Source organism: Phyllostomus discolor, chromosome 4 (assembly GCF_004126475.2).
Source record: "Phyllostomus discolor isolate MPI-MPIP mPhyDis1 chromosome 4, mPhyDis1.pri.v3, whole genome shotgun sequence".
Taxonomy (NCBI): Eukaryota; Metazoa; Chordata; class Mammalia; order Chiroptera; family Phyllostomidae; genus Phyllostomus; species Phyllostomus discolor.
Genome location: NC_040906.2, coordinates 45,684,576 through 45,710,105, shown reverse-complemented (window position 1 = coordinate 45,710,105; position 25,530 = coordinate 45,684,576). Strand labels below are relative to the sequence as shown.

Sequence of the window (25,530 nt, the reverse complement as noted above, 5' to 3'; positions counted from 1 at the left end):
TAAAAAGTGATTTAATTTTCAACTTTATTTGGGAGATGAGGATGAAGGAAAAGGTTAATTTTGGGGAAGATAAAAATTAAAGGACATTTATGAACTATTTACCTTTCCATCCTTTGTCCAGATGACAGTCGGCCAGGGTTCTCCAGCAGCTTTCACTGCAAATTTAGCAATGCTGTCTGAAGAAACAGTTGTGTCCTGCAGCCCAGTAACAATTACTGGCATTGAGGATATTGGCTCAGGAGCTTTTGTTTCAGTTTTCTTGGTTTCTGTCAACTCAGCAGTTTTCTCAGCTGATTTCTTGATTTCTGTTGACTCAGCAGTTTTCTGAGCCAATTTCTTGGTTTCTATCAACTCTGTAGTTTTCTCAGCTGATTTCTTGGTTTCTGTAGACTCAGCTGTTTTCTTGGTTTCTGTTGACTCAACAGTTTTCTGAGCTGATTTCTTAGTTGCTGATATGCTTGACACCTGCTCCTGGATGCTCTTAAAGGCCTGTCCCGTAAACTGCAAGTTAGTTTTGGAAGTTCCACCTTCACCAGAAATCTCACAAACGTATTCTCCGCAATCGGAGTCAGTGAGGTTATGGATTTTGAGCTCATAGGTACCATCTGCTGAATAATGAAATTGGAAGTGCCCATTTTCCTTCAGTTTCTTGCCATCTTTGTACCAGGTGACTTCTTTTGCACATAATACACTACTTTCGACTGCACAGGTCAGCTTCACGATGTCTTTGGCAGCTTCTGCTTTCAGGGCCTGAGCTACCTTGGGCGGGCCAGAGACTGGCAGCTGCCCAACTTTCTCTGTGACTGTGGGTTTTGTCTCTGTGGGTGATACTGCTTTTGGGGGAGAAGTCACCAGTTCTGGGGATTTCACTCGTTTTGGGGACTTAACTGCTTCCGGGGATTTCACCCGGGGCTCTGGGGATTTGACCCTTGGTGGTGATGTCACAGCCTTTTCGGTAACCCTGGACTTTTGAACAGTCAGAGTAAACTGTGCTTCTTGCCTCCCTTCACTGTTTTCCACCACCACGCTGTAGCTGCCCTCATCGGAAGCCTGGACTGAAGAGATCTCAAAGGTCGATTTGTAGGTTGTGGTTGTCACTTGGTGGCGGGTGGAAGCACCGATCACTTGTCCTCCACGCAGCCAGGTCACAGTTGGTACTGGCTCACCATCTGTGTCGCAAGAAAACCTCGCGGACTCTCCTTCGGAGACAGTTATGGACCTTGGCTTGGTTAGAATCCTGGCTGCCAAAGTGGACTTGATCTTTCTGTGCGTGGATTTTTCTTCCAGTGACTTTTCTTCTACGGCAGCCCTTCTCATTTCTGCAGATGCGTGGTGTTCATATGAGGAGAGGCTTTCCCTCGTCTCTGTCATCTGGGATTTTACTTCTCTGACCGAAGAAGAAGCTTCCATCTCAGATGTCTTCTTGAACGATGAAACTGCATATGCCTCTGTTCTTGTCAGCTCAGGGAAAATGGATCGGGGGACTTCCTCGTCTCTGCGGCGGGAAGCGTAGGTGGTGTAATCCCCTCCTGTTACGTCCAAGGTCGCATAGTCAGAAGCTTCCCCTTTGTAGTTGGTGCACACAGCACGGTAGGTTCCGCTGTCATCAATATGACAGTCCAGAATTTCCAGGGTCAGGACCCCACTTGTGTTGGTGTAACGGATCTTACTGCTCTCCTGGAGTTCTACACCATTGTGGTACCATTTAACTTCGGCAGTTGGCTTAGACTGAACGTTTAAGATAAACTGTGTATTATGGCCACAGGGTACCCTGTGGGAGCGCATTCTCAGTGTGATTCGTGGGGCATGGTCCAGGGTAAAAGGCTGCTGGCTCAAAACTTCATACTTCCTTTCTGATGTCGTCTGAGTCTTTAAAGCAGCTTTCATGGACTCATATCTGGAAAAGATATCAAATCTTGCCGATCTCTCAAATCTTGAGAGTGATCTTTCACTGGACACGGGGCTGGGGGAACGTGGGCGAGTTCTCTCTGGAGTAGGAGACCTTCTTTCTGTGTCATCTTCATACTCCTCAGCCGGCGGCGGACGGGATCGGATCAGCTCGGACACCGGCCTCATTAATTCAATGTAAGTTGGAGACAGGGAGCGCCGTCGTCTCAGTAGTCTAGACGCAGAGGACGATGACTGTCTTTGAGCACGTTTTGTGATTTCGTATTCTTCCTCAATTTCTGTAATTTCTGTCACTTCTTTCTGTCGTCTTGATTTCTTTTTAGACTTTTGTTCCTTCGATATGTGGTCAAGCTCGCTTTTGTATTCTGAGAGACGCTGGGTGGTCGCAACCGGCCGAAGCAACTCTTCGTCCTCTTTCTCAGCCATGATCCTCTGCCGTTGTTTGGGCTGCCTGTACGAGGCCTGGGCGTGCCGTTCCCGCAGCTCTGCGTAACTCGTGCTGGTCTCAGCCTTCGTTGGGATGTGATATACTGAATATCTGAAGTCTTTTCTTGTTTCCTCCACCTTGACATGAGCTTGTGGTGAAGAGTAACGCAGACTAGAAAGCTCAAAACGTGGAGGGCTTCGGCTTGGGGGTGAAGCTGAAAAACCTAATTCAAGCTCTTCTTCAAGACGCAGTCTCTCTTCCTCTGTTCTTTTCATGGCCAAGTAGTCATCAATGGGAAGGAGTAATTCTTCATCTGAGATGTCACCAAGAGAACGCCTTCTAGGTCGGTAGTAGAAAGCATAGTCAGGAGAAGGTGTACGCCGGCGGGCTGGTCTCACCATCTCAAGATCATCTTGGGTCAGCTTCGGAATACGCCATCTAGGTCTGTATTGATCCGTGAAGCGGGGAAGAGGCGTCACGTAGAACTGTTCCCATCTTGAAAGGCGGATGCGCTTCTGTCTTTTCTGTGCCACTCGGTCAATTTTCCCAGGCATTTCATATTGATCACGTATCTTCTTGTACCATTTCATGTCAGACATAGGCACAAAGTGCTTAATGCGTTGGTCTTCTTCTATGACGGTCTGTTTGTGCTTGCGTGGCTCTGGTATTTCATAGGGCATACGGAGTTTTCTCTCCTCCTTCTTTTCTTCGGTCTCAAGTCGGAACTCCCCCTTTACAGTCTTGGTGCTCACCGCTGGTTTGTAAAGGATGGCAGCTTCTCTCAGAGCCTCCTGGGCTACCTGTGTCAGTGGTACACTTTCTGTTCCAGAAAGAATTTCAGCCATTCTTAGTGTCTTGTCAATTTGCTTTTGTACGTGTCGTTCACGCTCCTCTTTACTCTTGAATTCTTGTTTGACGTACCTCAAGCGTTCCACTTGGAGGTGAGCTTGGCAGCTGGTGGATCCAGCTGTGTTTGTGGCTGTGACCCTATAGTAACCAGTGTCTCCAGGCAAAGTATCCCGGATGTGCAAAGCATAATAATCCAAGCCTTCGTGGATAATTTCAATGTTAGGCCCGAGGGACAGTGGCTGACCATCTTTCTCCCACTTTAATGTTGGCGGGGGGATGCCAGAAACTCTGATCTCAAAGCAGACACTTTGGCCTTCTTGGCATTCTGCATTTGCCAGGAGCCGTTTGAACATGGGTCTCAAGGTTGTGTCTGTTGGAGGTGGGTGTGGGGTTACCGTCAGCTTGGCTTTGCAGCTGTCCTCGCCGTATTTGTTCTTTGCCACCACGGTGTATTCAGCATCATCATCTGTTGTTACACTGTTGATGGTTAATTGGTAAAGGCCCTTGTCAGACTCAAATGTGTACTTCTTGTCATCATCGCCTGGTTTGATTTTCTGACCTGATTTATACCATGTTACACGAGGCTCTGGGTGGACAGTTATAGTCACTCCAAACCGGACATTTTCACCCACATAAGCTGTTCTGTTATAGAGAGGCAGGGTAAATTCTGGCGGCCTTTCCAGGAGTCTCATGGTATCTGTTCTGCGCTTCATTTTCTTCATGGTTCTACGGAAGTAATAGTCATAAACTTCTCTCACGCCTTTAACAAATAGCTCTGCGTAAGAACTGTCTTCACCGTAGTCATTGACTACTTTGCATCTGTAGGTACCGTCATCGAATTTGGTAATGTCTTTGACGTACATGGTCGCCACTCCATCATCATAGGTGATTTCATATTTCTCACTGCTCTCCAGCTGTCTGACACCAAAGTACCAGGTCACTTGGGTAGACTGGTCATAATTTTCAATTTTGCAGACATATTTGACATATCCTCCTTCTTCGCCAACTGCATGCATTATCTGCCCAGAGATTGGGCCAATTTCAATGGATGCTACTTTAACTTTAGCGACACTCACTCCCTTCTGAGAACGAATTGCACCACCACAGGAGATCCGGGCTGCTGACACAACCATGTTGAGGTCTTTCTTGATCAGAGTGTGGTAGTAACGCCGGTGTTTTAATGTTCTGATAACTTTAGTCCTGATTCTTTCTGTCTTCTGCTTCAGCCATGGGTGCTGGAGTGCTTCAGATGCTGTCATGCGAGATTTTCTGTCTTTCACTAACAGCCGGTCAACGAAATCCATGGCTTCGAGGCTGATGTCTTTGAATGCCTCCTCATCAAAAGTATACTCAGCATTCATGATGTTCTCAATGATCTGTTGGTTAGTTTCAGCCAAGAATGGATTGATACCACTCAACAGCACGTACACCAGTGTTCCAAGTGACCACATGTCTGTGGCTGTGCTGACAACATCATGCTGGTGGACTTCAGGTGCATAGTATTCAGGGGCAGTGAACAGAAGCCTAAAGTTGTCCCCTGGTGTCAGCTGACGGGCTTGACCAAATTCTATGATTTTAATGATGGAGCTCCTTCTTGTTTGGTAGATGATATTTTCTGGTCTAATGTCAAAATGTCCAATATTATGACTGTGTAAGAACTCAAGAGCTTCACAGACCTGGCGAACGTAACTTACAATTTCTCTTTCATTAAGTTCAAAAGCACTTGTGTTAATGCGTTCAAATATGTCAAGTCCTGATATGAACTCGAATATCATAACTAATTCCTCCATGCTCTCGAATGATTCATGGAGGTATAAGATGTTTCTGTGCCTTGAGATATTTAGAATGGAAATTTCCTTCTTTACCAACACCTGATCGGTCCCTTTGACTTTAACAAATTTAGCCATGTATGTCTTTTTCGAGGATGTTTCAACACAACGGTGGACGATTCCAAACTGACCACGCCCAAGATCTTCCGCAATCATATATTTCTCATACAGTTCTTTGGTTGAAGAGTGAGAAGCTTTAGTCATGGAAACTTCCATGGTTTCATCTACTTCTTCATCATAGTTCATAACTCTGGTCTTATCTTCTTTGGTTATGGTTGGTTCTGAGGGCTCAGAAGGCTTGCTCAGGCCAAATTTATTTTCAGCGATTACACGGAACTGGTAACTTGTTTTTCCAAATAAGTTGATCACGGTGTAACGTGTTTCCCGGGCCTGCCCTACCCGGAGCCATCTTTCGGCAGTAGTGGCACATTTCTCAATGATGTAGTTGGTGATTTTACTGCCACCGTCGGAGGCTGGCTCAGTCCAGGTTAAGTTGACAGAATCTCGTGAGACGTCACTAACTTTGACTCCTCTGGGTGGGTCAGGAACATCAGCCACATCCAGTTCAACTGTCTTCTGATCAATTCCAAACCTGTTTTTAGCACAGACCACATAGAAACCAGCGTCTTTTCTCTCCACTCCATTGGAGAAAACAAGTGATGTGAAAGATCTTGTAACAATAACTTGGTAGTGGCCATTGTTGTCAATGAGATCTTGTCCTTTCTGCCAGGTGATCACGGGATCTGGTTTGCCACTGAAAGGGATCTTGATGCTGACCACCTCACCTCGGAGAGCATGAACAGCTCCCATGCCTTCAAGAGTTTTAGGCAAGTGTATCCTAGCTGGAACTGTATCAGAATAGAAGGAAAAAGAATATAATTTAGCAATACTTAACACTATGTAAGTGCAACAGCCCCCTTCCAATTAAAAATGTATCATCTAGCATCAAACTTATGTTTACTAATTTGTTCTTACCTTCCACTTCCAAGGAGGCAGTGCCAGACACAGATCCCCCTTGGTTGGTGGCTCTGACTTGGTAAACTGTGGCATCGTCATCCGTGACACTTGCAATAATGAGCTGATGGTAGCCACCCTTGAACTCTTGAATCCTGTACTTTAATCCATCTGCAATGATTTCTTTGCCTTGTCTGTACCATTTCACAACAGGTTTTGGATGTCCAGTCACTTTGCAGACCAAAGTAGCATTGCTCTGATATCTGACATTTAGATTTCTTAGTTCCTCTTTGAAGTGTGGTGCCTGAATTGGAACATCAGATTTGGGAGTGACAGGTTCTGATATTTCACTCCATTCGCTTTCCCCACCTAGGTTTTCACACTTCACACGGAACTCGTATTCAAGACCTTCAATAAGGTTTTTAACTGAGAAGACAGTTTCTCGAATTTCTTCTGTTGTCACTGCAATCCATTTATTCTGCTTCTTCTCACGCTTCTCGAGGTAGTAATTTCTAACCTTTGCACCACCGTCGCTGGCAGGTGGCTTCCAAGCCACAACACAAGAATCTTTCGTGATAGCAGTAATGGTGGGCTTGCCAGGAGCAGTTGGCTTTTCTATTTAAAACAAACAGATAAAAAGGATTTGAGTCATGAGGCGAAATGGGCAGCTTTATTAAAAGCCTATTTTTGAAAAATAAGGTGTTATGAATGAACAGCTATATTAAGAATAGCTATTCTAGAAAAATGAATTGATTATTTTGTGCTAAAAAGTTATCAAAATGAAAAGTTCCTTTTTAAAGAAGAAGCGTTAGGGCATATCCAGGGGTGGACAAAAGCAGGTTTACAGTTGTAAGTACACAAAACAGAGTTTATTCTTATATTTTCATTTATGAATTATATTTTTTCCAAATACCGGTAAACCTACTGTCGCCATCTTGTATTTGCCCTTTTAGATATGCACAAATTCTGTTGAAGTGACATAAACGGTTCTTGGGCTTTACCTGAATCTTTGCTCTTTCCTTCCAAAATTTATTTCTGTTGAAAGAGTTTGATGTAATGACATTTTTATGTGAGGAGCTTTGCCATGTGAAGATTGTAGAGGTTGTGCAAGAGGCTGTACTCACCAAACGGACTCTTAATGATCACTACCGAGGACACCTCTAGAGGTTCACTGATGCCAAAAGTGTTCTGAGCCGACACCCGGAAGTAGTAGCCAGCATTTTCTGTGAGGTTCACAATCCTACAGGTCGTCACCGAGATGGCTGAAGACACCAATTGCCATTCAGCCCCTTCCTTGGCCTCGCATTTCTCCACCACATAATTGGTGATCCAGGAGCCTCCATCGTCTGCCGGTGGCTTCCAGCTGATCACTACCGAGTTCTTTAATAGAGCCTCAATCACAATGGGTCCTGTGGGTTTGTCTGGTTTATCTGTTGGGGGAAAATACAACGGTAGTGGTTTCTCTAGTGTGTCTCCCAAGATCGTTTTTGCTTTGAAAATTAAACAAACAAACAAACAAACAAACAACACTGAAAGTGGAAAGAAAATACCTTGTATTTCAACATCAAGGATGGCATCGACGGTTCCGAAAACATTGCTGAGCTGAACCTTGTATTTCCCAGCATGAGTCTTACGCTGCACGTTCTTCATGACGAGATGGGTGTAGTGCTCAGTGTTTTCAATAGTGGTGTTCTCTGTGTTTTGCATAAGTTTCTGGCCGTGGAACCAAGTGATGGCAGGTATTGGGCGACCAATGTACATGACATGAAGTCGAAGTGTTGAACCCACAGCACCATAGTATTTCTCTTTCAGTGGGTAACCAGGATGGAACTGTGGTGTTGCTTGCAGGAGAAGCTTACTACTGGTTTCTACCTCTCCAACCTCATTAGTAGCTATGCAGGTATAAACACCCTCATCTTCTTGTTCCTCTGTCATTACTGTCAGGGTATGCGTGCGTCCATCTGAAGACATTTTGTACTTCCGGCTTTGTACGAGCTCCTTACCAAACCGGTACCACTTAATGTCAGGAAGAGGCCTTCCAACGATCTGGCAGGAGAGTTGAGCAGCTTCACCCAATTTGGTGGTGACATCCTTCATTTCTATGCGTACTCCTGGGGCCTCTCCAGCTGAACGATGTGAAAGATAGTATTAATGCATTATTCTTACACTGATTTGATAATCCTCTGTCCTTGAATACCAGGACTGAATTTATCCTACTGACTAAGACTTTATTAGAGACCATGATTTACTTGAGTCTAATTCTTAAAAACTCTTTGCAGTGATTTTCCTGGGGTCATATGGAAAATGGGGATTCAGTGAGCACCTCACTCTGCAGAGGGACTTCTCTTTATGGTTGGGATGTATAGAGTTTTGGGCAAATAGGAATTCTCTCTATAAATATGTAGTATCTTTGTCCTTACTCAGGATCACTGAAGTGGGGTACATTTGTTTGACCCTTGAAGTCCTATTAGTAACTGCAAAAAAACCCATTACAATTGAAGAAGATGCTGCTCTAGGAATGCCTCAGTATACTGCAGCCAACATCGACTGAGGTTATGTGCTTGGAATGGCTTCCTGTGGAACCTATCCACTACCCCCTGTGTGTGTGTATGCCAGAGTGAGCGACTCTTTCCAAACACTAACTCGCCAATAAGACTTTTTGGAGATCTACTTTGTACAGAGGAAGGATCAGCCCTAACATGTTACTTAGTGTATAAATTATGACCAGAGGCCTAACAGCTACTTACATGTTAGTTTTGTCTTTACAGACATAGCAGTTCTTCGAGGTCTGCTAAGCCCAGCCTCGTTCTCAGCGAAAACCCTGAATTCATATTCAGTAGCTTCCAGCAAACCCCCTATTGTGAACTGCCTGTCCTTGATGCGTTCCTTGTTGCTCTTCTTCCAGGCACTGTCTCCAGATTGTCTATATTCAATCCAGTATCCAAGGATGTCCTTGCCACCATCACACTCAGGTTTCTCCCACTGCAGAGTGACACTGTCTTTGGATATTGAAAGAATCTCAAGTTCTCCAGGTTGGCTTGGCCTATCTGAAATATTTTAAAAAACAATGGAAGAGGGAAATCAGCTGCACTGCTGAAATAAAAGAAATAGACCAGAGATGGCTTGCCCCTTCACTTATAACCCCTTCAGAAATTCTCTTCTTACCAAATGGATCTTTGCAAATAACTGGTTCCGAAGCTGGGCTGCTCTCACTCAGGCCAACATCATTCTGGGCGATGATGCGGAACTGATACTCAGCATCCGAAACCAGCCCCGTGACGGTGTACATTGTGGTTGTTATCTGAGTCTTGTTGTGCCGGACCCACTTGTCTGTTGATGTCTCCTTGCGTTCAATGTAGTAGCCCGTGACTCGGGAACCACCGTCGTCTTTCGGCCGGGACCAGGACAGGCTGACAGAACTCTTGGTCACATCAAGTACTTCTGGAGGATTGCTCGGAGGCTCTGGAGGATCTAAGGATATACATGGAGAACACACATGTGTTAGTGCACAGCCCCAGGCCTTGTAAGCTGATGGCTTTCACTTCGAAACCAAAGAGGGCTGGGAGAATTTTTGCAATGCTGTGGTTGGGAGAGCACTTACTCAGTGGTGTTTTTGGTATGACTGGTTCCTCAGATTTCAAGGGTTTGCTTATGCCAAACTGGTTTTCTGCTGAAACACGGAAATGGTATTCCACATTTTCTTTGAGGCCTTTTACCACCAGGGATGTTCCTCGGACTCTGGAGTCAATGGTGTACCAGGCGGCTTTAGGCACTTCTCGTCTCTCAAGGATGTAACCCAAGATGTCGGCACCACCATCATCGGCTGGGGGTCTCCAGCTGACCCTGACAGAGCGAGCTTGTATGTCGTCATATTCAAGTGGCCCTTCTGGAGTGTTAGGATTTCCTATCACCCTGACCTTGATGTAAACAGCCTTCTTGCCACATTTGTTTTCCAGAACCAGGTCATAAGTGCCAGAATCATCCCTGACCGCTTCTTTGATTACAAGATCAGTGTGGGTTTCAGAGGTTGCAATCATGGCACGCTTACTGATATCTTGGCCTTCTTTGGTCCATTTACATATTGGGTATGGTTTTCCTTTGATTGGAATGGTAAGTCTGATGACTCCACCTTGTCTTACAAAGATACCCTCCTGGTATCTTTCATCAAGTTCATAATCAGGATATTCTGGGGGGAAAAAGATAGGGTTACAATTAAATTAACTTTTTTTTTTTTTTGCAGGGGGGAAATAAGTCTTAAGGCAATTACAGCAGAAAGAAAATGGCTGTGTGTCTTACCAAGCATTTCGGTGACTTTGACTGTTCCTGGTACCTCAGCAGGCTCCCCGGGTCCACCGGCATTACACGCTAGGACACGGAATCTGTACTCAGCGCCCTGAGGTAGGTGTGTTAGAGTATATTCCCGAATCTTGGTGGGGGTGGTGTTACATTTGGTCCATTCAACTTGATCTACTTTTTGCATTTCAATCAAGTAGCCTGTGACTTTAGATCCTCCTTCATCTTCTGGAACACTCCAGGCCAGGGAGACGGATGTCCTTGTTGTATCAGTAACTCTTGGGTTTTGTGGCTTTCCTGGAGGAGCTGGGAATAAGAATAAGTCAACAACAAACTTGTTAAAGTTGCTGCAAGATTGAAGAAATCAACTGTGTCACCTAATAAATCCCCTGAGTTGCGGGAACATGGACGGTTAGCATTAGAGTATTTTTTGTTTTGTAAAAATTTCATTCATTTTGTAAGTTAAAAATACTTACAGTTCTTGTTTTTTCCTTTGTCTTAAATGTGCTTTATTTACAGTCACTACTACTCTTACATTTGTCATCAGTTTTTAAAGTGCTTTCAGAAATATTAACTTGTTTTAAAATTTTAGCTGGAATCCCATTTTACAGAGGGGGGAATAGGCTCAGGAGAAGACTATGAAAGTCATTTGCTAAAAGCTCCTCAAGGCTGGAGTAGGAAGGGGATCGATGACAAAGGGAGACAAGCAAACTTCCTGGGCTGATGGAAATGTTCGGTATTTTGATGGTGGTGGTGTTTGTACAACACTGCAGCTTTCACAGCTTACAGACGTAGACATTTCAGAAGGATGAAATTTACAACATGAAATTATACCTCAATAAACTTGACTTATACAAAATGTATTACCAATTGGATCCATGGCAACGACGGGTTTGGAAGGACGACTTGGTTTTCCGGTGCCTCTCGTGTTAATGGCTGTGACACGGTGTTCATATTCTAAACCTTCAATAAGGCCAGTGGAACGGTACCGTGTCATCGTCACTGGTACTTTGTTCACACGGACCCATCGGTCTGCTCTCACTTCTTTGCGCTCCACAATATACCCAGTCACTTGGGAGCCACCATCGTCTTCCGGCGGATACCAGGTAAGTGTCATGCCATCACGGGAGACGTCGAATATCTGTAATGTTTCTGGAGGTCCAGGAATATCTGCAGCAAGACAGAGGTGAAATGTGGCAATGGGAATAACTGAAAATAAAGACTCATAATGGTATACAAGACTCCTGTGACTGTTTTTCCATTGTTTTCATTTTTGTACTTTTCTTGCTGTTCCTCATATTCTTTAACTTTATAAGCATTTATTAAGCATGCAAAGCATTCTTTGTTTTTTCTCACTTTAACATAGCCAATCTTCCTTCCCTCCTCTTTTTTTTTTCCCTCTAACTCCTCCTCTCTTTCATTAAAAAAAAAAAAAAGAATTAACCATGTCGAAAACCTCCAAGAAAAGGAGGTTTAAAAACCTTAGAAAGACCCTGGGTTAATTTTGTGACCAATTTTTACTTATATCAGGGTATATTAAAAACACACTTGTTCTTGTTAACATTCAGAATCAGAGGTGGGGAGAATGGAGGAAGGGCCCAAGGACTTACTGATGCTGCTGCGACATTCAATGACCTCAGACTGCAAGTAAGAGCCGATCCCGAAGCGGTTGGTTGCAGCCACACGGAACACATACTCATTCCCTTCAGTGAGTCTGGTAAACTTAAATGTCGTTCTTGTTACTGATTCAGACACTGGCAGCCATCCGGGACGGTGGGCGTCACGCTGTTCTACCACATAACCACTCAGTGGAGCCCCACCATCCAATTCAGGTGGTTCCCAGGAAATGGCGACTGAAGTAGCATCGATTTCATCAATCTTGATAGGCCCAGTTGGTGGACCAGGCTTGTCTATAAAAGAAAAAGAAAGCCAGGCAATTAATTTTCATTTCAAATCAAAATTGGGTGACTGAGCATCAACAACTTGCATGTGTCTTTGTTACATGTCCTTACCTAGAATGATAACTTTAATGGTCTCTGAAGTAGTTCCAGTTACATTTTTCAGTTCAAGTGTATATTCTCCGGTATCTCTGATAGTGGTTTCACGGATGGTTAGTTTCACTACTTTCATGTGGGTTTCAACTGTGATGCGCTCTGATTCTTTCAGTTTAGAACCAGCAAAGAACCAGGAAGCAGCAGGAGGTGGACGACCAGCGATAGGTATCACCAGCTCTACTGGTCTGCCAGCTGGGACATGGATGGTCTTTTGAGGCATGGTGGAAAGATCAATTGTTGGCAACACTGTGGGAAAGAAATCAGGCATTTATTCTTAAGCATTATTGCTGATGACACAGTTTCATGAATTCTGAATGTTTTCTTCATTGTACTTTACTATTATTGTTAATTTTTGGCAATTTGGTACATACCTCTGAGGTCTTGTACAGTCACAGCTGTGACGATCTCTCTTGCTTCTGACACGCCTTTCTCGTTTTGTGCCCTGACTCTGAATAAGTACTCTTCACCTTCATTGAGGGAAATAACAGTGTGCTCTAGGACTGTGGGCTTTAAGGTGACAACCTTCATCCATCTCTCGGTGCCAGCTCTGCAGGCCTCAAGGACATAACCAGTGAGTCGGCTCCCACCATCGTACAGTGGTTTTTCCCAGGCAAGCGTGACAGTTGATTTGGTGACATCGACCACTTCCAGTTTTGTAGGCACCAGAGGCACCTCTGAGACCAGAACGGCATCAGATGTCTCACAGGGCTCTCCGATGCCATAAATATTTTCTGGCAACACTCTGAAATAGTACATGGTTCCTTCCACAAGCCCAGAAATCCGGTAAAGTGTCTTGCTGCACTTGGTAGTTACTGTTTTGAATGCTCTCATGGCGGCTTCACGCTTCTCCACGATGTAGTTGTTCACTGGAGCTCCGCCATCGATTGTGGGGATTTCCCAGGTGATGGTCACAGAATCTCTTGATACTTCCTTAACTGTCACTGAAGGGCAGGGACCAGGAGTATCTAAAAGGTAGAGAGATCCATACTTCATATTTGCCTGATTCATTGATAGTTTCTTTTTGAGGAAGCTATACTCAATGTAGTTCCTCTCTAGAGAGGTCGCCAATCATAGGTGAAGGTGTGTCTTTTTAGAGAATCTACTCACAGTGTTATTAATTTTCAAATACTTACCGTACACCTTAACAAGGACTGTTGCTGATTTCTTGCCTGACTGATTTTCGGCTTCAATGGTGTATTTTCCAGCATCGTATCGGTTGACTTTGTCCACAATGAGTAAAGAGTAGCTCTCGGTGGTGTCGATGATTGCCCGGTTGGCAAGGTCGATGCCCTTCTTGCTCCACGTTATGACAGGAGGAGGTCTTCCAGACACAGACACCATCAGGCGCAGCGAGGCCCCAGCTCTGACAGTCACCGTCTTCTTTAAATCATCTGCAAGCTCAAGATCTGGTATTTCTGGAAAGTAAATGTCACAATTTAATTAGTTCATGAACAGGTGTGATGAGAAAATAATTCATCCGAAAGCTTATATGACAAATACCTAGTCTTTCCACGGGCTCAATTTCGGCAGTTGACTCGCTGTATTCACTCATACCCTTCACATTGACAGCAGCGACTCTGAAGGAGTACTTCTGGCCCATTTTAAGGTCTGTCACAGTGAATTCAGCATTTCTGATTGTGGCGTTGGTATGCACTCGGTACCACTGATCAGTGTCCTTCTCTTGCATCTCAAGAACATAGCCTATGATGTCAGTGCCGCCATCATACATGGGCTTGGTCCAGGCCAAACTAATGCTGTGCTTGGTGGTGTCTACAACTCTTGGAGCAGAAGGTGGTCCAGGGGTATCTGTGGAATTTCAAAAGAGGGGTTCATATATTAAACAAAAAAGAAAACTTTAAGATTTGTAGTTTTGGTTTTCAAGAGACACAAAGGTTATTGTTTTTTGTCCACACTCACCAAGATAATCTTTGTAACTGGCCTCTTCTGATATTATAAGATAGCACTATCTGCTATATTATCACTGTTGTTATTGTTATTTTAAGACCTAACTTCTTTGGAAAGGTAGATGTTTCTTTCCTGCTATTTCGGCTAGCTATGCTTTGTTCCTCTAGCTAAGCTCGCTGTGTAAAGTGTCCATTCTCAGAGACTTTTCTTTAGCTGCTCAGCTTTCACAGGGTTAGTATCACTTGTCACGTCTACAGATGACAGTGAGTACAGGCATCAGTTTCTTCTACTTCCCCTACTCAATCCCAGTGATTTACTTCTTAGTTCTTGGGCTCTAGGTCTATACAGGGATTTGTCACTGCTTTTTGAAGCTTTCAAGACAGTTATTTTGTTAGATACTTGTTAAAGTGCTACACACTGTGCTCTGCTAAGCTTCTTCTTAAATGAGACTGTGTCTTTTTTTCTTTTCAGTAGCTGTTATCACATAGTGCATTTTCTCCTTTCTTGGAAGATTTGCAAAATATATCCTTTTCATATTGGTAGTAGGCTGTTGTATTTTTTTCATAGGTTGGAAAATACAGCAACTGTTTTCAGCTCTTGCTAACTTATCAACGGAAGTAGTAGTTAACATGTTCTCTGACTTAGGCTATATTTAAAATCCTCTTAATAGGCATAGGCTTTTATAGACAATTCTGTAAGTTCTAGGAAGTATCATTTTAGACAATTACTCATTATATGGTTTTGAGGGGCATTAGTTTAGGTATGAGTCTTGGAACTCACATGACGGTTCTCTGCATGAGATGAAGTTGGAGGCTTCGCTGGGTTCACTGTTACCAGCAGCATTCACCGCGGTCACCCGGAACTGGTAATTGCAGCCTTCCATCAGGCCAGTCACCTTCAGCCTGGTGTCATACACCACATAGTCTCTGTTGACACGTGTCCAACGCAAGCTCTTCTTCTCACGCTTGTCTACTAGGTAGTTGCTGATCTCATTGCCACCGTCAGATTCAGGCTTTAGCCACTGAATGATGATGTGCTCTTTGCCAGCCCCAACTTCTTCAGGTATGCCAGGTTGTGATGGAATAGCTGTTAAAATTTTTATGAAAATTTGGATAATCAGAATCGCCCCAAGTCACTGTTGATATGACTGCCCTCCTCTCCCCCTGATTCCATTACATTTCAACTACTAAGTCGTTTAGAAGTGTTAATACTCACTGAATGTGTTTCTGGCTACGATTGGCTGTGACTCAGCAGGCACACCAGGGCCGTACTTGTTGACTGCCCGCACTCGGAAGATGTATTCATTGTTCTTGATGAGTCTGGTGACTACATAGGATAGGGTCTGGCATTCGCCTTCAACAATCACCCAGTTGAGCCTGCTGGTCTCGCGTCTTTCCACAATGTAGTGACTTATGGCTGCCCCTCCGTCTTCCTGAGGAAGGTTCCAGGCTAGTGTGCACTTCTCCTCTGTCACCCTGCTGACGGTGAGATTTCCACATGGGCCAGGGGAATCTGAAACAGTGTAATGACAAGCGATGATGAAGATCTTTCTTTCTGTCCACACCTGAAAGTGCTATAAAAATGAAAGAACACTTGACGTGCTTACCAAGAACTTTGACCAGGACCGACACGGCCTTAGTCCCACCGGCATTCTTCACTGTTAAGGTGTATTTTCCACTGTCACTTCTGTCACAGAACTTGATCACAGCAGTTGCTCGTTTGCCAGTATATTGCAAAGAAATTTTTTCACAGAGATCTAGTTCCTTGTCCCCTTTGGTCCAGATAATTTTGGGTTCAGGCTTGCCACCGACGGCGGCATCAAGAACAAGATCTGAGCCAGCTCTGATGGTAACCAGTTCACCCTGTAATCTGGCATCCAGTTCAGCCTTGGGTGGAGCTGTAATAGAAAAGACAGGGGCAAATGAATAGGTGACAGTTCATTTTCACATAAATTGTGTTAGTTTGAAAGGAGAACATTGAGTATTTTTTACCGTATTCATCTCGGCAAGTGACGGGGCCTGTAGATTCTGATCCTTTGCTAATCACGCCTGCTGCATTCTTGGCCAACACTCGGAATTCATAAGTGTCTCCCTCACTGAGAGCGGTCACAGTGAAGAAGTTGTCAGATACGATGGTATAGTTGCACTTCAGCCAGCGACCATCTCCAACTTCACTGACTGGCTTACGCTCTATGATGTAGCCCACGACCTTGCTGCCTCCATCATATATTGGGGCAGACCAAATCAGTGACACTGTTGATCTTGTTACATCTGTCACCTCTGGTCTTCCCGGTGCATCTGGAAGGGATGCCAAAATAAAGTTAAAAAATGCAACCCTGAATTCTCCTAGTACCAATAATCATAATGATGATAATAATAAACAACAAATGTACCCTTAAATTTTGACACCTACCAACTGGGTTTTGAGCCATCACAGGTCTTGAAGCTTCGCTGGCTTTGCTCACACCGGCAGCATTGAGTGCATAGGTTCTGAACTGATACTCCAGTCCTTCTACCAAACTGGTCACTTTATAGTTGCACTCTAAGCACGGCACCTTGTTTTCCTTCACCCAAAGGATGGTGTTACGTTCTTTCTTCTCAACCCAGTAGCCAATGATCTTACTGCCACCATCATGATAGGGTTCTTCCCAACGAATAGACATGGCATTGGCTGACACTTGGTAGACTTCAGGTCTGGTAGGAGCGCTTGGTGGAACTAAATATAAACAAAGGTATCCAATATGAATACAGTTTTATAAAATTCAGGGGAAATAGTTAATAATAGAGGTTTTGGAATAAGATTTTTGTTTTTCTTACCAAATGGATGCTCAGCAATTACTGGTGCTGACTCTACAGGCTTGCTGACACCAAATCTGTTCTCCGAACAGACGCGGAAAGAATACTCCATGTATTTTGTGAGATGAGTGATTTTAATCTGAGTGCGCTTGACGCTGGAATTAACAAGCTGCCAAGCTGTTGTGCCTGACTCACGCTTTTCAACGATGTAATTAGTAATGTCGGTGCCTCCATCATCTTTAGGCTCACCCCATGAAAGGACACATGATTCGGCTGAGACAGATGAGACTTCGATGGGACCAGTTACTGGACCCGGCCTTCCGATGACCACGACTGTGATGGTAAATGTTTTAACACCAGCTGTGTTTTCCAGGGTCAAGAAGTATCTTCCAGAGTCACCTCTCATGCTATCTTTTACAGACAAGGTGGTTCTGTCTTTTGTTGTTGTGATACTCACTCGATCTGTCTCCTTAAGCCTCATTTCTTCCAGCTTCCATGTTACTTTGGGGGCGGGTCGACCACTGATTGGCACATCAATGGTAAATGTGTTTCCTGCTTTGCAAGTTATGAGCTGATTGGTAATTCCAGTGAGGTCAGCTGTGGGCTCAATCTGAGGCTCCTTGATGATGACAGAGGAGAAGGCTTCCCTGGGTTCACTGTAGCCAGCATCATTCTTGGCCTTCACACGGAATTCATACTCAGTGTTCTCAACCAGCTGCTCTACTGTGAAAGTCAGCAGTTTGGTGTGACCAGCTTCAACCCAGAAGTCAGATCCTTTTTGTCTCATTTCAAGCAGGTAGCCAGTGATCCGGCTGCCTCCGTCATGGTCAGGTTTAAGCCAAGCTAAGACTGCAGAGGACTTACTTGTGTCAACAATATCAAGTCTTTTAGGTGGAGCAGGCTGTTCTGTGGCTACAATTGGTTCTGGCATTTCATAGGGTTCACCAATACCATACTCATTTTCTGCAGAGACACGGAAATAGTATGGAACGCCTTCTGCCAGGTCATTGACCTTGAGGATCTGACGGGTGCATTTTTCGCTGACAACCTGCCAGCTACGGCGACTTGCTTCTCGTTTCTCTACCACATAGTGATGGATTCGGGCACCCCCATCGAGGAGAGGGGCATCCCACATCAATGTCACCGATCCCCGGGTCACATCCTTGAAGGTAATGGGGCCAGGTGGCCCTGGAGTGTCTAGCACCTTGACAGTGAATGTGATTGACTTGCTACCACTGCTGTTTTCCACAGTGAGGGTATACTTCCCTGCATCATTTCTGTTGCAGTTTTCCACAGTGAGGGTGCTGAAGGAGTCTGTCGTATGGATATCAGCCCGGATGCTAAGGTTAGAGTCGGGTTTGCTCCACACAGCTGTAGGAGCCGGTCTACCCTGGTAGGCGATGAAGAGGCGGATACTGGCTCCAGCTCTAACAACATGAGTCTGCTTGAAGTTTGCGTCGATGTCTAACTCAGGGGCTGTTAATCGGTCAACCGCTTTAATTGTGCCAGTCACTTCACAGCTGTCTCCTTTGCCAGCACCATTGATGGCACTAACCCGGAATTTATATTCTTCACCTGCTTGTAGATCTGTGACTGTATATCTTGTTTTCACACATGCCTCTGCATTCACCTTTTGCCAGTCTCCTAAGTCAGCTTTGCACATTTCAATAATATACCCAATTATTTCCATGCCTCCATCAAACACTGGCTTAGACCACTCTAAGCTCACGGTTGTCTTTGATGTGTCTGTCACTTTGACCACAGTGGGAGCACCTGGTGGGCTGACTGGCTCTCTGCATTTGATTAGTCTTGAGATACCACTGGCAGGTCCTATTCCTGCAGCATTTTCAGCCATGACACGGAATTCATACTCATTGCCCTCTATCAGTCCAGTGACTTTGAACCTTGTCTCAGAGATTGGTCGTTTGCTGATCACTTTTACCCATCGTGTGCTTTTCTTTTCCCTCCTTTCGAGGATATAATGTTGAATTTCACTGCCACCATCTGATTCAGGCCTTGCCCATGTCATGGTAATGCTATTGCCTGTTACGTTACTTGGTTCTGGAGTGCCGGGGGCATCAGGAATAGCTGTAAAATGAGAACAGAGAAAGAAAGAAAGATACCAATTAGACATATTTACTTGGATGTTAATCTTATCACATAGTACTACTTTGTAAAAATGGACCCTTACTGTATTGTATTTGAGCAACCACTGGGTCAGAATCAAGTGGCCTCCCAACACCAAACTTGTTGACTGCAGAAACACGGAATTGGTATTCATTGCCGTTTATTAGTTTAATGGCAGTATAGCTGAGGGCTTCACAATGATCCTCAATTAGTGCCCAGGCAAGTCTGCTGGTTTCCCGCTTTTCAATGATGTAGTGAGTTATGGGAGCACAGCCATCGTTGAGTGGAGCATCCCACCACAGGGTCATCTTCTCGCCAGTAATATTGGTGAATCTTATTGGCCCAACCACTTTTCCTGGTGTATCTGTAAGAAAAGGTTCCACAGTTAGTACCCAGTCCATTAAAATGCAATCAGGCCTGCCTCTAATCCAAGTCCCATAAATTGTAAGATTAACAAGTTATTTTAAAGTATAAGAAGTACCTTGTACTTTCACTGTAATTTCTGCTTTTGCAGAGCCAGACACATTTTTGGCTTCCACTCTATATACACCACGATGGTCCCGAGTAGCATCTCTAACAAAGAGGCTGGTGGACCCAAGGACATCAGTTATTTCCACATTCATCCTCTTTTCAATTTCTACTTCATCTTTGAACCAGGTTACTCGAGGGACTGGTCGTCCTTGCACCAAAGCTTTAATTCTAAGACTCTCTCCAGCTTTAATAACAACACCATCGAAGTACTCAGGGCCAAACTCTACTCTTGGTGGAACTACGAAAGAAACAGAAATGATATGTATTAGTTTGGCTTAATAATGACAGAAATAAACATGTTTTTCACTAGCACCACATCAGAAAGCCTGGAAGGGTAATGCTTATTCTGTATTACCGAAGGCTCTTCTGACAGTAGGATTGATAATTGAGAATGTAGACTGTGGGTTTAAACATTTGCCCATTATTAGGCTATCGCCTCTGTTATGTATGTCATGTTAGTAATCTTGCATTGCCATTTATAAAAAGAGAAGCAAAACATTTACAGATCATTTACTTCCTAGTGCTCCTGCATATTCAAACAAGTTCCTGTGCGAGGCTATTAGCCTCACTCAAGCAAGGCGGTGGTTGTGCTATTGATGTATGTTGTGTTTTAGTAACTTCAGTTGTTCTTGCTTGCCTTTTAAATTTATTGTAAATGACTAAAATCACAAAGCTAAAAACTTGTTTCTGTTTGCACGCTATTTATATGGGAATGGAGTGAAATAATAGACATGGGAAAAAATTACATTTTTTTCTTCTCTTCATCTGAAAGGTAAACAGTGTAATTCATCACATAACAACCTTGGATAATCTGTATGAAGTGATGTTTCTGTTTTAATTTTATAGACCAAGGACCAAAAAGTATTTTTCAAAAATGTTCTTAGATTTATTGTGAATCAGTTGTAAATGCTTACCATTTTCGTCTCTTGTCATAATAATGCCAGAAGATTGTGAGGGAGGACTTATAGTTCCAACAGCATTTCTTGCAATTATTCTGAACTCATACCGGTCCCCAGGACTAAGTCCTGTCACTGTGTACTGACATTCACAGACATCAGTGAAGTTGCATCTAACCCAGCGCTCACTCCCTTGGCGCTTCTCAATGCTGTAGGCCACAATCTTGCTGCCTCCATCGCGCACTGGTGGGTTCCATTTAAGTGTGATGGTTTCTCGGGTGACATCAATGTAGTCAGGAGTGCCAGGTGGGTCTAAAAATTATATGGAAGTTAAATGCATCATTATTTGCGTAATCAACCCTTAATCATCAGTGGACGAAAACTAAAATGAGTAAGTCCCACAAACTCATTTTAACCATTAATTTCAATTTTTTTGTATTATATTCTTTAAAAAGAACTTCAAATTACTTTATCAGACTGATTTAAAATCACTGTTCTTGCTTTACTTGACCAGCTCTCTAGTCAAGTAAGATATATGTGTGAGGTGATATGTGGAAGAAAAGCAGTGTTTGATTTTTTTTTTTCTTTTGAAATCAGTTCTTTTTTTTAAGATTTTATTTATTTATTTTATTTTTAGGGAGGGAAGAGAGAGAGAGAGAGAGAGAGAGAAACATCAATGTGCGGTTGCTGGGAGTTATGGCCTGCAACCCAGGAATGTACCCTGGCTGGGAATCGAACCTGGGACACTTTGGTTCCCAGCCCGCGCTCAATCCACTGAGCTACGCCAGCCAGGGTGCAGTGTTTGATTTGTTACCAGCATATTCAGTTGCTGAATTAAATATTTGAATAATAGTCAATCACTTACCTACTGGGGAAACTGCTAAGGTAAATTTGCTTGGGTCACTGGGTGAGCTTAGGCCGGCAGAGTTTTCAGCATATACACGGAACTGGTAGTCCAGGCCTTCTATTAGTCCAGTAGCTCTGTATTCTCTTCCCGATATTGGTGTTGTGTTCACTCTTTGCCAGAGGATGCTGTTTCTTTCTTTCTTTTCGACATGGAATCCAGTGACTTCTGCACCGCCATTATAAACCGGAGCATCCCAAGTTAGTGACATTCCATCAGAAGTCACATTGTATACAACTGGCTTTCCTGGGGGGCCAGGAATCCTGAACTGGTGTTTTGCCACAATATTGGTTGAGACAAGTGGCTGGCTGACTCCATATCTGTTTTCTGCCCTCACTCTAAATTGGTATTCAGCATCTTTGACTAAATTAGGAACTTTGAAGGTTGTCCTGGCAACACTTGAGCACACCATCTTCCAATTAGTTTGAGAAGCTTCCCGCTTCTCAATGCTGTAACAAGTAATTTCTCCTCCTCCATCATCTTCAGGCTCATCCCATGACATGATGACGCTGTCAGCTTTGATTTCATCAAATCGAATGGGCCCTTTGGGCTTTGATGGTGGACCAAGTGTGATGACTGTGATGAGAGATGAGTTTCTACAAATTGCATTATCAAGAATAATGTTGTATTTCCCTCCATTCTCCTTCTTGGCATTCTTGATACTCAAAGTAATTTTGTTTTCAGTTTTCCCGAGACGAACATTTTCACTTTCTTTCAATGGCAAACCATCTTTCATCCAACTGATAGATGGCTTGGGTTTCCCTTTATAAGGTAATTCCAGGTGCACATTATGCCCAATTCTCACATAGACTTGTGCCCCAGGGATATCTGACAGGTCAACTTCAGGTGTAATTACAAGTTGTTTCACTGTAACTGGCCCAATAGCGACAGGATCACTCAGTCCTTTCTCATTTTTGGCAGACACTCTAAACTCTAGTTCTGACAGTTCCTTAAGTTGGCCGACCTCAATTTCACATGCCTTACTTATGCCGGCATGAGACCACGTTTGTTCTGCTTTACCTTTCCTCTCCACAACATATTCTGTGATGACACTGCCACCGTCAAAGTCAGGCTTGGTCCAGCTCAGGGTAACAGATGTCTTTGTGGAATCTTTCACTGAGAGGTCACGTATAGGAGCTGGCACTTCGGCGGCCTTCACCGGCTCCGTGGTGTCACAGGGTTCCCCGATTCCAATTTCATTTTCTGCAAGAACTCTGAAGAAGAATGGAGTTTTCTCTGACAGATCTGTTACCTTAAGGGATGTGCTAGAACATTTGTTTGTCACTGCAGACCACGTTCTCTTGGTGGCGTCTCTCTTTTGAATGATGTAATTGATTATGGGAGATCCCCCGTCGATGAGAGGAGGATCCCAGAACAAAGTGACCGTGCCTTGAGAAACATGTTTAATCTGTAGTTTCTGGCAGGCAGCTGGCGTATCGAGCACTTTAACACTCACAGTTGAAGACTTTGGTTCACCAACTCCATTTTCTATTGTGAGAATATATTTTCCTGTATCATTGCGAGTCACTTGAGGAATAGTGAGCAATGAAGATGATTCAGTGTTTTCAATGCTGTATCTGGCATCACTGCCAAGATTCTTCTCATCTTTTCTCCATGTGACCGTAGGTGGAGGTCTGCCTTTAAAGGGCAAAAATACTTGCACATCTTCACCAGCTTTAGCTATAATAGAGGTTCTGAAAGCCACATCTAAGTCGATCTCTGGTTCCTCTGTAGACACAAAATGGACATATACAGTGAATTTTAAAACAAGAAAATAAGTGATTTCCTGGAGGTAATCTAATAAAAAACAAAAATGCAGTCATACCAGTAGGTACATACCAAGTATATCTTTAGCTTGGACAGGTTCGGTCATTACTATAGGTTCTCCTTGCCCAGCACAGTTGACAGCAGATACCTGGAAGTAGTAATTGACTCCTGGCTTCAGGTTAGATACCACATATTCTGTTGTTCTGACTTCTTCTTTGGTAGAGACAATGGTCCATTCCTCTTCCTCTCCTTGTCTCATCTCGACAACATATCCGGTAACAGCACTGCCCCCATCGTAGACAGGTTTGCTCCAGCCAAGAGTGATGGATGATTTAGTTGTATCTGCAATTCTTATCTTAGCTGGCGGGCCTGGAGGATCTGGAATGGTCATTCACAATATAGCAATTACGTAATCATGTACAATTAAGTGATGTGAAAACAGACATGGGGGAAGGTGCTGCATTTATGAGCACTTACCAATAGGATCAGCAGCTTTGTAGAAGTCAGATGGTTCGGAAAATGGACCCTGTCCAGCAGCATTTACAGCACAAACTCGGTATTGATAGTCACTGTTTTCCGTGAGTCCTGTCACTTTCTGTCGGGTGTCACGGATGGTCTCCTTCAGGACTTTAAACCATCCTAGACTCTTTTTGTCTCGTTTCTCAAGGAAATAGCCTTTTATTTCATTGCCACCATCTACAACTGGTCTATTCCAGACAACAGTCATTGAATTCTTGGTAATCTTCGTCACCTCTGGTATGCTTGGAGGCCCTGGTGTGACTATTTAGAAAGGAAAAGGAAAATGAATTCAGAGGATCCACATTACTGATAAATTCTACCTTTCCATATTCAAATCTTATCCAAGAATATTAGCTTCATTTATTATACTTTCTACCTTGTGAAAAGGATGCTAACAAGATGTAAAACAAAAGAAAATCAGTCATTCTAAGAAAACATTAACAGGCTAGCAAATTAACTTATATTTAGTTGTAAAATATCTAAGTGTTAGATTTTGGTTTTTCTAATGAAATCACGTCTCACCAAATGCATTCTTTGCTACCACTGGGTCAGATTCCAGTGGATCACCAATTCCGTATTTGTTCACAGCTCGAACCCGGAAGATGTATTCATTTCCTTTGATAATTTTGGTGGTTGTAATGATGCACTCTTCCAAGTTTTCAGACACCATAGACCATACAACTCGGCTTGTCTCACGCTTTTCCACAATGTAGTGAGTGATTTTGGCACCGCCGTCATCGGCAGGAGGCTGCCACAGGAGAGTTATCTTTTCGGCAGTGACAGTCTTAAATTCGATTGGTCCTCCTGGGGGCCCTGGTTTGTCTGTCAATGAAAGAATGAAACAATATGTTAGGGATTTGTAAGAGGCTGTTATTTAAAATTACTAAATTTTAAGCCAATAAAATATAATGTTGGCCTTTACTCGGCACCTACCAAGGATCTGCACTCTGATGGTGGCTGAGGCTGAGCCCATGGCATTCCTTAATTTTAATTCATAGCTTCCACTGTTAAGGCGACTTGCATCTTTGATGAGTATAGATGCAAGGTCAGTGGTATTTTCGACTGACAGCAATGCATTAGTTTGTAATTCTTTATCGTCTTTATACCATTCAATTGTAGGCTCAGGTTTGCCGGAAATGCCAGCTCTGAGCTTCACAGATGTACCTGCTTTGTATTTGACAACTTCTGTGTATTCTAGAGGCAAATCAATTACAGGTCCACCTGCAGGAAAAACAGATGATAAGTGTTTAAAAGATCAAGAGGATGAAAAAAATGATTGTGATAACTTCAAAGTAAGGTCATTGGCTTTTATTTGAAAATATATATACCCACACATACACACACATGGTAGCTCTAATCTTATTTACCCATTTATTTACCCAATTTATTTACCCATTTATTTTACCCAAATAAGCATTTACCAATGCTTATTTACCCTAAGCATTTAAATTTGACAAGCCACTCTTGTATCCCAAATGGGTAAGAAAGATTGTGAGCAAGCTCTGTACCCAAGTGACACTGCATTAATTGCACAGGGGCTTAAATGCCTTTGAAATGTATTTTAAAGTTTATGAGGTGTTTGAGTCCAGTGATGGAATGAGATATGCTTGTGAGAACATCATTGGAGAATCAGCATTATACATTCTCTTTCAGGCTAGGTTCTTCTTCCTCCTCCTCAAACTACCTCCTATTCTTTTTCCTTTTCCTTTTCCTTTCTAGGGAAGGGAAGGGGAGGGGAGGGGAGGGGAGGGGAGGGAAGGGAAGGTTACTGA

At 43.5% G+C, this 25,530-nt stretch overlaps 1 protein-coding gene and 1 long non-coding RNA gene across 3 annotated transcripts in view; one reads left to right on the top strand and one right to left on the bottom strand.

The window, feature by feature from the left end:
- Window positions 1-25,530, bottom strand: part of TTN (titin) — a 270,387-nt gene that overhangs the window by 4,159 nt on the left and 240,698 nt on the right. The window contains 28 exon segments of the mRNA XM_036023238.1: window positions 103-5,861; window positions 5,989-6,582; window positions 7,092-7,397; window positions 7,518-8,093; window positions 8,715-9,014; window positions 9,133-9,438; window positions 9,569-10,153; window positions 10,264-10,566; window positions 11,128-11,430; window positions 11,871-12,170; window positions 12,273-12,560; window positions 12,686-13,279; window positions 13,448-13,729; window positions 13,815-14,120; window positions 15,000-15,305; window positions 15,435-15,731; window positions 15,826-16,116; window positions 16,211-16,516; window positions 16,632-16,934; window positions 17,036-19,102; window positions 19,206-19,505; window positions 19,623-19,910; window positions 20,587-20,880; window positions 21,434-23,200; window positions 23,312-23,617; window positions 23,717-24,019; window positions 24,281-24,580; window positions 24,692-24,979. Of these exon segments, the coding sequence (XP_035879131.1) occupies window positions 103-5,861; window positions 5,989-6,582; window positions 7,092-7,397; window positions 7,518-8,093; window positions 8,715-9,014; window positions 9,133-9,438; window positions 9,569-10,153; window positions 10,264-10,566; window positions 11,128-11,430; window positions 11,871-12,170; window positions 12,273-12,560; window positions 12,686-13,279; window positions 13,448-13,729; window positions 13,815-14,120; window positions 15,000-15,305; window positions 15,435-15,731; window positions 15,826-16,116; window positions 16,211-16,516; window positions 16,632-16,934; window positions 17,036-19,102; window positions 19,206-19,505; window positions 19,623-19,910; window positions 20,587-20,880; window positions 21,434-23,200; window positions 23,312-23,617; window positions 23,717-24,019; window positions 24,281-24,580; window positions 24,692-24,979 (18,218 nt within the window).
- Window positions 1-25,530, top strand: part of LOC118500066 — a 54,461-nt gene that overhangs the window by 5,734 nt on the left and 23,197 nt on the right. For both annotated transcript variants that reach the window (XR_004902590.1, XR_004902591.1), the window contains exon 2: window positions 10,208-10,365. This is a non-coding gene — a long non-coding RNA (uncharacterized LOC118500066). The remainder of the gene's footprint in view (window positions 1-10,207; window positions 10,366-25,530) is intronic.